Consider the following 13,581-nt stretch of genomic DNA (forward strand, 5'->3'; position numbering starts at 1 on the left):
TTTAGACTTGACATTTTCTCTGGAGTTTTTAAAATTTCACAAAAAGTCGAATATGACTCATTAAATGTTGTGGAGCAAACGTAACTGTAAATATGGCCAGCGTTGGGCCATGCAAATTTTTTGCTTTTATATTAAACAAATAAAAAACACAATGATTTGATAAATAAACAAATAAATATTAAATTACAATCATCACACAATATCGTAGCGTGAACAGCAACGATTTTTGTTAGAAAAGTAACGAAATACACGACAATACTTGCTTAATGTTTTTATAACCTTATCAGTATGTTTCACAATAATAGACGCTGGGCGACCAGTGAGGGCTCGAGAGGGGTTACAAATACGCTGTTCTGACATGCGGCATTAGCGACAAGTTATGATCACTTTGAAGCTATTACAAAGTTTTGTGTTATAAATAATAGCATGTGGCCATATTTTCCGACTGGTCATGTTCGACCCAGGTACCTTATCACAACTGGCTAAATACCTAACAACCGCTGAGTTTTTTAGTGCTGAACTTAAACGAAAATAATTTCGGACGACGAGTGTGTCAGGACTCGCAGTAGATAAGACTATTAAGCAAACTTATTTTTAAATTACAAGGTTAGCAAATAAGCTTACGATGCATTTGATGGTAAACGGTTACCGTAACATATAAATGCTTGCAACATCAAGAGCATGAGCTGCACGTTGCCGACCCTTGAAGAGTCTTCCTCCACGGTCAGTCGTACGATTCAGAATCAAACGGATAACAATATACGTAGGTACCTATATTGCACGGTGTCTTTGCCGTGGCTGATGGGCCATCTCTTGATTGACTTGTTTGACATCATTAAACTAAATATTTATTTATATTTCTTAATATTATTAATAATAATAAATACTCTTTATTGTACACCACAAAGAAACATTACAAAAAAAGTGATACAAGCAAAGAAAGATGTACGAAGACGGTCTTATCACAAAGAGCGATTTCTTCCAGACAACCTTTGGGCATAGGACATAGCGTAAAAAAACAGAAGCGGTAGGGAAGTGTACAAACAGTTGATAAAGAATTGGCATATAGTTAACAAGTAATATGATATTGAAAGAAGTAAATATACATACACATACATATATGCAATTAAATATATACATATATACTACATAAACAAAATACTACATAATATATATATTTATGGAGATGAGAATGATATTTATGAGGTATTTAGAGACAAAAAATGCGCCTTTAGATATTTTTAAAACAAGCAAGATTTTGAGCTTTTCTTATAGAGAGAGGAAGAGAGTTCCAAAGTTGTACAGCTTTAACAGAAAAGGAGTTTGAATAAAAGGAAGTAGTATGGGAAGGAGTTTTGAGTGTTAAGGTTGAAGATGACCTGAGGAAACGCTCATGAGTGTCACAGAGAAACTCAAAGCGATTTTTTAGATAAAGCGGTGTATCTGGATGGAAAAGTACACAATAAATATAATAAACCTACACATTGATTATATAAAAGCGAAAAACTGATTCAAGTGATAGTTGTGGTATGATAGTAGTAAGTATATCGTATACGCGTAGGATGGTGGCCAGAACTCTGGCATGTATATCTCCATTGAATCGCAATTTCAATTCCCTTGGCAAAAAAACAATCCACCTCTCTCTGCACGTAAACCAACCAAGTGACCGAATAAATGTTAAAGGTTTAAGGCTCCAGCTTTCTATCTCCATAATTTACCTTTTCCGATTTAAAAAAAAAACCTTTTAATTAGTACTGACAATAGTAAGAATTATGAACTAAATACAACGGCTTACATATGACTAAAGTCTCAGATTAATAAACAAAAGGTTTTGTTTATTAATCTGTGACTAAAGTATTCAAATATCCGTAACCGTACCCGAAATTGTCATATTATTCATTATACCTAACCCTACTAAATAGGATTCGTTTATACTAGTTTTACCATCTATTGGCAAGAAAACAAACTACGTAAAATTATTTTTTCTGTTATAGGATAAAATTGAAATATCAACCCTTATCAAAAACTACCTTAACTTTTAGCAAATAGAATATACTCCTATAATATCTTGTCAACTGTGGTATTACTACCATTACAATAACTTCAGCGACATCTATTGTCTGTCTTAAGAAACAATTCTATTGTTTAACGATATAAATATTTTTCTCTAAAATGTGTTGCAATTTAACAAACAAGGCTGATTTTCATTCATTTAATTTATATATAATACATCAAGAAATATATTATTTTTTCAATTAAAATATAAAACACAATAATTTGACATTTAACATAACTATTCATTAAGTATTCCCGCTGGAAGCTGGCCACATTCTCGCTGTCTCCGATTCAGCAAGTATGTAAATGTCATTTTTATATCTAATTTACAAAAATTTTGCGTTAACGGCTACCAACGTTATATTTTTATTTATTGTTTAAGTGAAAAAAATAGTTTTTATCATCGTTCAGTCCGCGATGTACCTTTTGGGCGGCCATAACCTCGTCATACACATCACGTAACGTCTAAAGGCTCCGATGGTTAGGAAGACGATGGTGCTGAGCACGGAGTGGGCGCAGGTGGAAGTGGTCGAGCTTACGAACGATGGCAACGGCTTAGGTTTCAACTTAGTCGGCGGAAGGAGCACGGGCGTGGTGATAAAGTATGTGCTTCCTGGAGGTATAGCTGATAAAGACGGGCGGCTACAGAGTGGAGATCACGTGCTCCAGGTCGGATCAGTGAACCTACGTGGATTTACGTCTGAACAGGTGGCCGCCGTTCTGCGGCAAGCAGGACCGACTGTTCGCTTGCTTGTAGCTAGGCCTGCCGACCCCGCAGCTGCGCTCCGAGCCCCCCTCCCGGGTACGGCTTTAGTACCTACAAAGTTGCTCGCTGACCCTGAACTTCTCGATCGTCATCTTATCGAAACTGGTTATGGTGCGGTATATGACTTGTCTCAGTGTTACGGTGAATATATAAACGGGCAAAACGGTGACGTTGAAAATTTGGTAGCAGCTGTCAGTGTAATAGGCGACAACCCGCAGCAGATTCCTGCACATCCTATTATAGGTGAATCGGTTTCCCCGACAATAACAATTTCCGTACCTGTTGAAATACCCGATTTACCTGAAGTAGACATCGTACATGTAGACCTGAATAAAAACGTGTATGGTTTAGGTATAACAGTGGCTGGTTATGTTTGTGAGAAGGAAGAGTTATCTGGTATATTTGTTAAGAGTATCATCGAAGGGAGCAGTGCTGAGCAGAGTGGTAAAATTAGGATAAATGATAGAATTATTGAAGTTGACGGTGTGTCCTTAGCTGACAAGAGTAATCCTCAAGCTGTGGAGATACTGAGGAACACTGGTATATCGGTGCATTTAGTTTTAGAAAGATACTTGAGAGGTCCAAAGTTTGAACATCTTCAGTTAGCCATATTCAACGAGGATAGGCCCACTTCTCCCTCCCCCTCCACCACAACCCTCACATGGTTTCCAGTGCCTTCACAAGCTGATAATAGTACAATTGAAATTGAACCAGAACCTGAGTCTAACACTACAATTGATTCAAGTGTTTTAGAAGTTGGAGAAAATGATATTGATGAGCCGACTCAAGAAGAATTAGACAAGAGATTTGATGCAATACTGGCAATAGATAAAGAGGAAATCAAAAAGAAGTGGGAAGATGAAATTGGATCAGAAAAAGAAATAATTGTGGCAGAAGTGCACAAGCTGTCCGGTTTAGGTATAAGTCTAGAAGGAACTGTGGATGTGGAAGGAGGTCAGGAAGTAAGGCCCCACCACTACATCAGATCAGTTCTACCCGATGGACCAGTTGGACAACAAGGTATGCTTGCTGCTGGTGACGAGCTACTGGAAGCAAATGAGTACAGATTGCATGGTTTGACTCACACAGAAGTTGTAAATATACTCAAACAGTTGCCAAATCGTGTGCGCTTAGTTTGCGCACGTAGCAGCACAGAGGGAGGTCCCAGACCAGTTGTTAACTTAGCACAGGACCGAGAAGGTTTTGAAGCAAGAAAAATTATATCAGGAAGCTTAAATAACTTGACGACTCTTGTTAAAGCACAATCAGATACCTCTATAAACACATCCAGTACAGCGACACTGACCAATCACTCCAGTCAGTCAAAAAAATCCAAATCCTTGGAGTGTGTGTCCGGATTAGCCATGTGGCAAAGTAAAGAAGATATTGTGGAACTCGTAAAAGGTGACCAAGGTCTCGGTTTCTCGATCCTCGATTATCAAGATCCAGTGGATCCTAATGGTACTGTTATAGTCGTAAGAAGCCTCGTACCTGGTGGTGTTGCTGAAAAAAATGGTGAAATATCTCCTGGTGATCGAGTTATGTCAGTAAACGGAATTAGTATAAAAAATGCAACACTCGACCAAGCAGTACAGGCTTTGAAAGGAACTCCGAGAGGTGTAGTCCGAGTTGGCATAGCAAGGCCACTCCCATCTCATGACAATTCAATAAAATCAAAAAGCACAGCAACACTCAATACTAAAACGAGCTAATCTTAACTCCATCAATCAAATCTCACTGTGTTACAACTAGTCAATGTATAATCATATCTATTGTACGCTTAGTAAGCTAAGAAAAATTTACACTTAGCGTTTAAAACGCATAATATATAACAGTAGACAAAAGTTATGCCTAAGTTTTACACTACTAATATTAGGACATTAGGTGGGCAAAGGCACCATAGAATCATATAGTATAGTCTCTTGCGGCATTTAAATGTCCCCGGCTCGCATTGACCGAGCTCAACATCTGTAATACAATAATACCTTACGCTTTACTAGATAATTGTACATTTTTAAGTCACATGTCCTTTTATATCGCACTCTTTGTCACCTGTATAAATATTTTTATTATTAAAAAACCATATTTCATAAATCTAATGGATTATATACAGGTAAAATGCTGCTGTATTTTGTTTATATCATATTTTAACATTTATACAAACAAAGAAACATAAGTATAGTGGCTATTATTTCTTATTTATTATTTTTTTTGTTCTTTTTCAACATAATAAGTAAATCATTGCCCAATTAAAGAAATATCTAATATATAGTAAATGATTATTGATTTTTTAATATTATTTTTGAATATTATAATGCATTATACATAAAATTAAAGAGATCAAAAAGGTTTTATAACTTTATAAAAATATCACAAACCACAACTTTTGATCATTGCGTAAACCTAGCTATAGAATAAACACGAATATTGTAGACATTAAACTAAGGGAGCAATTAAATAAAATATCTTCTATTATATGTAAATAATGAATCTCATAACATATAGAAACAGAAATATTATTTATAAGATATTTTACAAAAAAAATAAAAATAAAAAAATCTTGCTTCCCTTTAAAAATATTTATTTAATTACATAATTATATGTTTTAATATTTGAAATCTATTGTTTGTATTTTATTTATTTATTAAATATAAGATTATTATATTCAGTATTATAAAATTTTTACCTTTTCTCAATGTTAATATTATATCAGAGTTCAAAGTCGAAGGGTTCCTAGTCATTGTACCCTAAACTAAGTGCACTATAATATTGTGATGCACATGTGATATTTTTATTTACATTATTGTTATTACAATTATTTCAACATTTACATAATTAATCATTTTGTATTTTCAATGCGTTTATAATGATACTAACAAAATTGTCAATTTTTATATTTAAATTGGTAGTGCTAACTATAGTCCATAGATTCATTTCATGTAATTCTAACAGATTATTATATGGTTAAGACATTTCGTGTTAGTCGACTTAGCAGATATTGCCACATCTAAAAATATTTGTAACGATCTTTTTTTATTAATTTGTTAATTGTTGGTAGTCCAAGTCGTTTGACTAAAAGTTCTATAATTCTTTCCTTGACTACAATGTGGTTATGTCTGCCCTAAAAACGAAGGTAATATTCTAATATCCATAAATTCCAATATCTGTCTAGACTTGTTAGAGTTTAAAAATGATTCCTAGAACTCATGTGTCGTCAATATACTGTCTGACCTCATATAGAATCTCTAAGTTTTTTGTAAGTTTTTACAATTTCTCTGAATTTTAGTGTTAATTTCATGTGGTAACCCTTCAGTATTGTATATGTTTTTGTGACTGTGTACAAAACTATATGTTATAATTAGTAAACAATAATACCCTGTGCGTTATAGTCTGCGGCCCTCTGTGTTGGAGGCCTTTACATGGACAGTTATATTTATGTAACAGTATTTTATGCTCAGTGAATTATTATTATTTTTCATTTGGAAAGTCTAATTTAAAAAATTTAAATTGTACAAAATATAAAATATTGCATTTATAAAAAAAAAATATTTACTTAAATATTTTATTTATAGTCAAATATAAATATTTGAGAATACTTAAAAATATTGCCGTCTGTAGTTCCTACTGAATATCGTGGTTGTGGGCTGATTCTTGCCATTTTTTTTACCTTTAATACATTTTGTAAAACTTTTGTTGAAAGTTTTTATAAGTGCACTCAGTATCGTTGGGTACATTGTCAATTTTGTCTTTTAAATCTTCAATTATACACTGCCGTATATAAACAATTTTACTTCGTGTTTTGACTGTTTGTTTCAATGCCTATATAATCGGTTAATACCCGGTTAATATATTCAGAAAACGATGCGTATTGATCATGAAAAATTTCGAATGTATTTTTTTTTTAAATATAGTAACAGGGCTTCAGGTTTTACGCGGGAAATTTTACCATAGAGTTCTATTATCTTTCTCTATTCGGACTTTTAGAAGTTCTCTCTTTTGATTTTGAAGTTTTGGAGAAAATGAATGTTTGTGTGAGTGTAGAACATTTTTTTATTTAATATTGCGCAAAATGAAATATGTAACATAATTATATCCCAATAAAGTCCAACTGCTAGCGCATACATAATATATTTATTATAATTCTAAATGAATATATCAGTTTGTCTATCTCGTCGCAAATTGTTTATACACGGTGTTGTAATAAGTGAAAAAAAAAATCTTACAGTATTCTCATCTATTTCTATATATTATTTATTGTATATTTAGTTGAGCACTGTACGTACGGCGACACATTAGAAATAAACTAAATGAAGTTAAAATCGAAATAAACATAAGAAATGTCTTAGTAAATATATTCTTTTATTTTCTCCCTCCAGTCAAATTTTTTTTCGAATTTAACATTTTATGTTCAAACCAGATGTGCACGCGGTTTTATCCGCGTTAATTTGAATAAAAAATGGTACAAAATATATACTAGGCTATCTATAGCCTTCCTCGGGAAATGGATTATCCAAAACAAAAAGATTTTTTCAATGTGTATGATAAAAATATTGTCGCCAGAAATGTGGGTACCCAGCTTACCAATCACGATCATCACCGGAGTGGCGGCGGGAGCGGGAGCGTTGTGCCTCTTTAAGTAAGTTACACATATTTTTATTAGTGATTAATGCATCTGTTTCAAACGACGTATCATGGAATAGAAAAAATCTCATAAAGTTCATAAAACATGGACAAATGCCAAGTTATGAGAGGCTATGAGATCTATACCTTATCCCATGAAAACGTCTTTACTAGAACGTTTAATATAGATACAAGAAGGAATTTTCCATTTTTAATATCTTGAATAACTAAAAGATTCATTAATCTTTTTATCTAAACCATAATATCATTAATAGCTTTGTATATAATAAAAGTATTATATGTTTAACTAGCTGTAGGTACCCTGCGCGCGTTGCTACGCGTACCAACTCGGAAACCTTTGTGCGCTCATGCACAGCACTTTGCTGAAGATCATGACATGATCAAATGCATAGCTTAAGATTCTATAAAGGACATATAGACAAACATTCATTTATATATACATATATAGATTTGAATTGTTTTCTTTTCTTTCATCTGACAATAAACATATTTATAGAGATATGTACGGCGGAGTTCCTTTCGACAAGAAGGTATTAGCGGAAGGGAAAACTGTGATAGTGACGGGAGCCACCAGCGGGATAGGCAAAGAGGCTTCGTGGGAGTTCGCTAAACGCGGAGCCAAGGTAAAGTAATATTTAGCTAAAAATTGAAAATAAAAAGGAAATTTAGTGAAACATCATCATACAAAAAAGAAATACAATAAGTGGTTTTGCTTTGCACGTAAAATCTTAAATCTAAGACTTTAAAATCTAAATTTTAGAACAATAGTAGAAAACTTAACAATCATTCATTATATTATAATAAGATCGTTATTTATTTCAATCTAAAATTTCTTAATTTTATAATGGTCATTGGCTCATTCATCATCATCATCAATTTCATCATCATTATCATCATCATTATCATCATCATCATTTCAGCCTATCGCAGTCCACTGTTGGACATAGCCCTCCACAAGTTCACGCCATAAATGGCGTGAACTCATGTGTGTTGCCCATAGTCACCACGCTGGGCAGGCGGGTTGGTGACCGCAGTATTGGCTTTGTCGCACCGAAGACGCTGCTGCCCGTCTTCGGCCTGTGTATTTCAAAGGGTGGCTTATTATTAGAGCAAAACAGAAGAAGTACTAAGAACCTCACATTTGTATTTGTTGCTCGCTTCAGTCTGTATTATCCCACTGCTGGGCGTAGGCCTATTTCCCCATGTAGGAGAAGGATCAGAGGTTAATCCACAACGTTGCTCCAATGCGGGTTGGCGGATATATTACCTATTATGAGTAACGATCGTTATCAGGTGTACATGATAACAACCGGGACCGACGGCTTAACGTGCTCTCCGAGGCACGGTGGGGAGACCCACAAGGACTGCACAAACACCCTGACCACGGCAAAGACCTGTATGGCTTATGGCTATATAAATGTTTGTCATGTGCGGGGATCGAACCCGCAACCGCCAGCGCAACAGGTACAATCCATGACTGTGACCGTTGCGCCAACAGAGCGACATTCCATACATATAAGAATAATCTAAAAACATCAAGGAAATCTCGTTAAACATCTAGAAACATATACTTATAAATCCAGGTGTTCATGGCATGTCGCAACATGACCAAGTGCGAGGCGGTCCGGCGTGAGATCGTGCTGGAGACTCAAAACAAGTATGTTTACTGTCGACCCTGTGACCTCGCCAGCGCAGAGTCCATCAGGAGTTTTGTTGAGAGGTCAGATAATTTGTCATTGTTACCTATCTGTTTTATGTATTCTATTGTTACTAGTTGTCGCCCAGTGGTCGAAATACGACTATAATTTAATTTGAAGTATAAATTTGGAGTGTATGCTACCTCAAATTGCTTGTTTTCCACTCGGCAGGATGTCCATATCTTCCAAACTACTGAATATTTAAGTTTGAAATTTATGTATGGTAAAGTTCAGAACATAAACTATCTTTCATATGTTTCAAAAACACGATTCCATAAAATTTTCTCGATACAAAAAAATCGCAAAGTTACCTCTATTTTTGTATTAAAACCTTAATATCTCAGTAAATATAGAAGTTATGTACTTGAGATTAAGCATGGTAATTGAAATAAGTATGAAGAACATCTTATATGTTGCGTTTTTTAAAACATAACTATTGATAATGTTTGTGAAGAGAAAATACATATAACTCGCGCGATGAACAACCAAGCGCTCTCAATTCTCATGTGTATTTAGTACGGGTGAAATCTGAATTCGAGCTGAGGTAGTGTAGCTCCTTAAGGTTCCGTTGTCAAAGACCATAGTTCTATAATAATAAACAAAAGAGTTTTTATGCGTGTGTGTGTCAAATACATGGTGGTGTGTAATGTTTTTTTGTTATTGATTTAATATATTTTTATGTATAATTTAAAAAAAAAAATAGCATTCTTCACTTCTCTATATAAATTATAAACTATAAGTGTACGAAATTTCATACTCCTCCGTCTGCGCAATTTTCGTAAAAAGTTTTTGCTTCACGTATTAATATATAGATATTATATACGACCTTGTGTACCTATCTCTGTCTATGTACACGTAAGTAATCGAGATTAAAAATAAAATATGAAATGTAAATTTTTCAGCACGACATTTGGTACGATTGAATTCGGGTGATTTAATAACTAAACTTTTACTAAACTGTTTTGTTGGTATAGATGCTTGTTTTACTACATATTACATAATGATTTAATATGATCCGATATGATGCGTTATATTATGTACTTTGTGGATGTAACTATAAAATAAATAAATGGTTCCCATATGTAATGTTAAATGCAGATTTAAAGAAGAGGAACCGTACGTGGATATACTTGTAAACAACGCAGGCGTGATGGAGACTCCCAAAGGAGTGACCAGGGAAGGGTTCGAGACGCAGCTGGGAACCAACCACTTTGGTCACTTCCTACTGACTGAGTTACTGCTGGACACTTTAAAGGTGAAAAAATTACATTGTTTTTTGGGTTTCCTATGGAAAAAAGTCTCATAAATTTCATAAAACTTTGGACAAATGCAAACTAAATTGTCATAGCGAGTTATGAGACAAATAAACCCATAATTTTTTACTGTTTGTACCAATTTTGATAAATCTTTTTTATTCGAACGCTGGTTCATGTCAAGTGGTTCCAATCAAATTTTGAGTGCACACCACAAGATGTGTACTGTAACATACTTGCCGATATAAATTAAAGTCTGTTTTTTGTTGAATCAGAACGATCAGTCAGTCGCTTCAGCCTGTAATATCCCACTACTGGGCATAGGTCTCTTTCCCCATATAAGAGAAGGATCAGAGCTTAATCCACCACGCTGCTCCAATGCGGGTTGGCGGATATATTCCCTACTATGAGTAACGGTCGCTATCAGGTGTACTTGATAACAACCGGTACCGACACAGTCAGTCAGTTCAGCTTTAAGTTCGCACAATTACTTTAATATTAATACCAGCATTATGGTATCAAAAATAATTCTAAAATATCTTCTAGAAATCCGCCCCAAGTCGCGTAGTAGTTGTAACGTGCAGTGCCCATCAGAAAGGAAAGATCCACAAAGAGGATCTTAACATGACAGAAAAATACGACCCCATAGAGGCCTACAACCAGAGCAAACTAGCTAATGTACTGTTTGCAAGAGAACTTGGAAGACGAACGCTCGGTAAGTTGATGAGGAATTTACTGGGGCCCTGATTATCTCGGAGAAATTATTATCAGATTACTACTTTTTAAAAACCTAGTGCGAGGAAATTGAGAGCTTGATTCACTGGGTTTTGATAAGACTATCAAACGTAGAAAGCTAAAAATTTATTTTTCTTTTTACTATCAAACACAAATTTTCTTATTCATCAAATGTTTGTATTGTTAAAGCTTTAAATCCTGTTTAACCTCCTGCTGATAAATCCAATCAGGGACTTTGTTAGCCACCGCTGAAACAAGCCTTATTTGTTTTTTTACGTCATGACGTAAACAATTATGAGAATATTAGTTACCTCTTTTTCATTTATCAACCTTTCGCTGCTCATTTTGATCCTTCGCTAAAAATGACAAATTATAATAATTTCCAATGACAAAACCAACTTGGCCAAAATTAACTAAATTTTTATCCGTTCATTACCTCTGCTGTTCTTGGCAGATATCGACCGTTTATTTGACCAACTTCTATATGTTAGTTAAACCAAATTTAGAGAGTTTAACTTTGAGAGCAGAACATTGAAATTGACATATCACAGGTTCTGATGTAGCAGTGATAGCGGTGGACCCTGGCTTCGCTGACACAGACCTCACAAGACATATGGGTATGATGAAGAGCTTCACTCGCTTCTTCGTCTACCCTCTGTTCTGGCCGGTCATGAAGAGGGCCAGAACCGCCGCGCAGGTCATACTGCATGCGGCATTGGATCCTCACCTGCAGGACAGCGCTGGGGACTACTATGTGTGCGTAATTTATATCAGAATTTCCCGATTATGATGATAAGCTATCTACTAGATTTTTGAACAGAAACATTTAAACATTATGATGAGTTATCTACTAGATTTTCGAAATTTAAACATTAAAGTGGTGAATAACTCTTGCGCTATAATTTTTAAACGTCAATAACTTTAAAATATTTAAACAGTACACTACGTTACATTTGTTTGCTTTCTCTGCCCGTTAATTTTCAATAAGCCTTTATGTAAAATCCTAAAACAAACACACACACAAAAATCAAAATGTGCGCGCGCTGCCATGTACGCGCTCATACACAAACACACAGGCATATAAATTATAGTAAGTTGCTAAATATTCGTCTCACAGTCGTTTTTTTTTTTATTTATTAAATTAAATTTATTTATGGGATAATAATATCCTTATTGATAATAGCATTCCCAAAATCCTTACTGTTCTTGTACAAAAACTCTTTAACAATTTATTATATTAGAAGATGAAAAATTTATTGAAAATCATATAAATTGCAGTGATATGAAGAAATCGGCTCCGTCTGAACTAGCTCAGGATTACGAACTGGCCATGTGGCTGTGGAAGGTGAGCGAGAAGTGGACCAGAGCAGACGCGCACAAGTCGGCGCTGGGTCGGCCTCAAGCCGCATAGAACTGTTGGATAATACTTAAACACTTACCTATAGACATTTAGTAGAAGAAAGGCTGTTCTTTGATTCAAGCCCGGTTTCTATATTCAAAAAACGATTTGTTTCCAAACAAACGAAAATTAAAGGACCGTTAAATTTCGAACCAGACATATTCGATCATCAAATTTCGAAAAAAAAAAATATGTTCTACCATTCTATTACGAACAAGACATTTGAGCAAAACAAATCGCTCTCTGAATTTAGGAACCGGGCATAAGGCCCTTCTTTTTCAATCATCTTGGTATTAAAAATTTAATATTTTGATTGTCGCATCCTTGGATTGTCATTGACGATACTACTAAGAGATAATGTTGGTGTGTAAAGAATGCTAGTAAATTATAGTAATGTAAAAAGTGTAATTATTTGCATTTACTGTGTTTAGTTATGTTAATTAGTTACGTATTAGTTGTATGTTAATAAAAATGTAATTCAATCATTTTTTATTTATTTCATCTTTCCCATTCTTTCAGAGGTTCTCCATTCGATTGTTTTTTTTTAAATGTATGTTACCTCAGAATTTTTAACGGGTTTGGACCGAATTTGATAAATTTTGATATCGAAAAGTGGTGCGTCATAGTCCCATTTAAATTTAATTGAGATTTGATTAGTACTTTTCGAACTATATCTAAAGCTTTATAGCTACGGCATTAAAGAATATAGCCACCCCCTCTCTTCCCGTGGGTGTCGTAAGAGGCGACTAAAGAATAACACAGTTCCACAACCACCTTGGAACTTATAAAGCCGACCGATGGCGGGATAACCATCCAACTGTTGGCTTTGAAATACACAGGCCGAAGACGGGCAGCAGCGTCTTCGGTGTGACAAAGCCAGCCCTGCGGTCACCAACCCGCCTGCCCAGTGTGGTGACTATGGGCAAAACACATGAGTTCACGCGATTTTTGACTCGAACTTGTGGAGACCTATGTCCAGTAGTGGACTGCGATAGGTTGATGCGAGCTATATCTAAAGGTGGCTCCACACATGGC

The 13,581-nt window shown here is 34.9% G+C and overlaps 2 protein-coding genes across 2 annotated transcripts; both read left to right on the plus strand.

Annotated features, from left to right (window-relative positions):
• The first annotated feature begins 2,292 nt into the window (after positions 1–2,292).
• On the plus strand, positions 2,293–13,031 carry LOC123662233 (retinol dehydrogenase 13-like). Its single transcript, XM_045597105.1, has 8 exons — positions 2,293–2,353; positions 7,382–7,457; positions 7,959–8,085; positions 9,046–9,182; positions 10,258–10,414; positions 10,959–11,127; positions 11,699–11,903; positions 12,426–13,031. The coding sequence occupies exons 2-8, from the start codon at positions 7,384–7,386 to the stop codon at positions 12,556–12,558; spliced, it is 1,002 nt and encodes a 333-aa protein (XP_045453061.1). The 5' UTR covers positions 2,293–2,353; positions 7,382–7,383; the 3' UTR covers positions 12,559–13,031.
• Positions 2,548–4,533, plus strand: LOC123662433 (patj homolog). Its single transcript, XM_045597276.1, has 2 exons — positions 2,548–2,956; positions 3,026–4,533. Exons 1-2 carry the CDS (start codon positions 2,548–2,550, stop codon positions 4,531–4,533), a joined length of 1,917 nt encoding a protein of 638 aa, XP_045453232.1.
• Positions 13,032–13,581: the final 550 nt, after the last annotated feature.

This window comes from Melitaea cinxia, chromosome 18 (genome assembly GCF_905220565.1).
Source record: "Melitaea cinxia chromosome 18, ilMelCinx1.1, whole genome shotgun sequence".
NCBI classification, from domain to species: Eukaryota; Metazoa; Arthropoda; class Insecta; order Lepidoptera; family Nymphalidae; genus Melitaea; species Melitaea cinxia.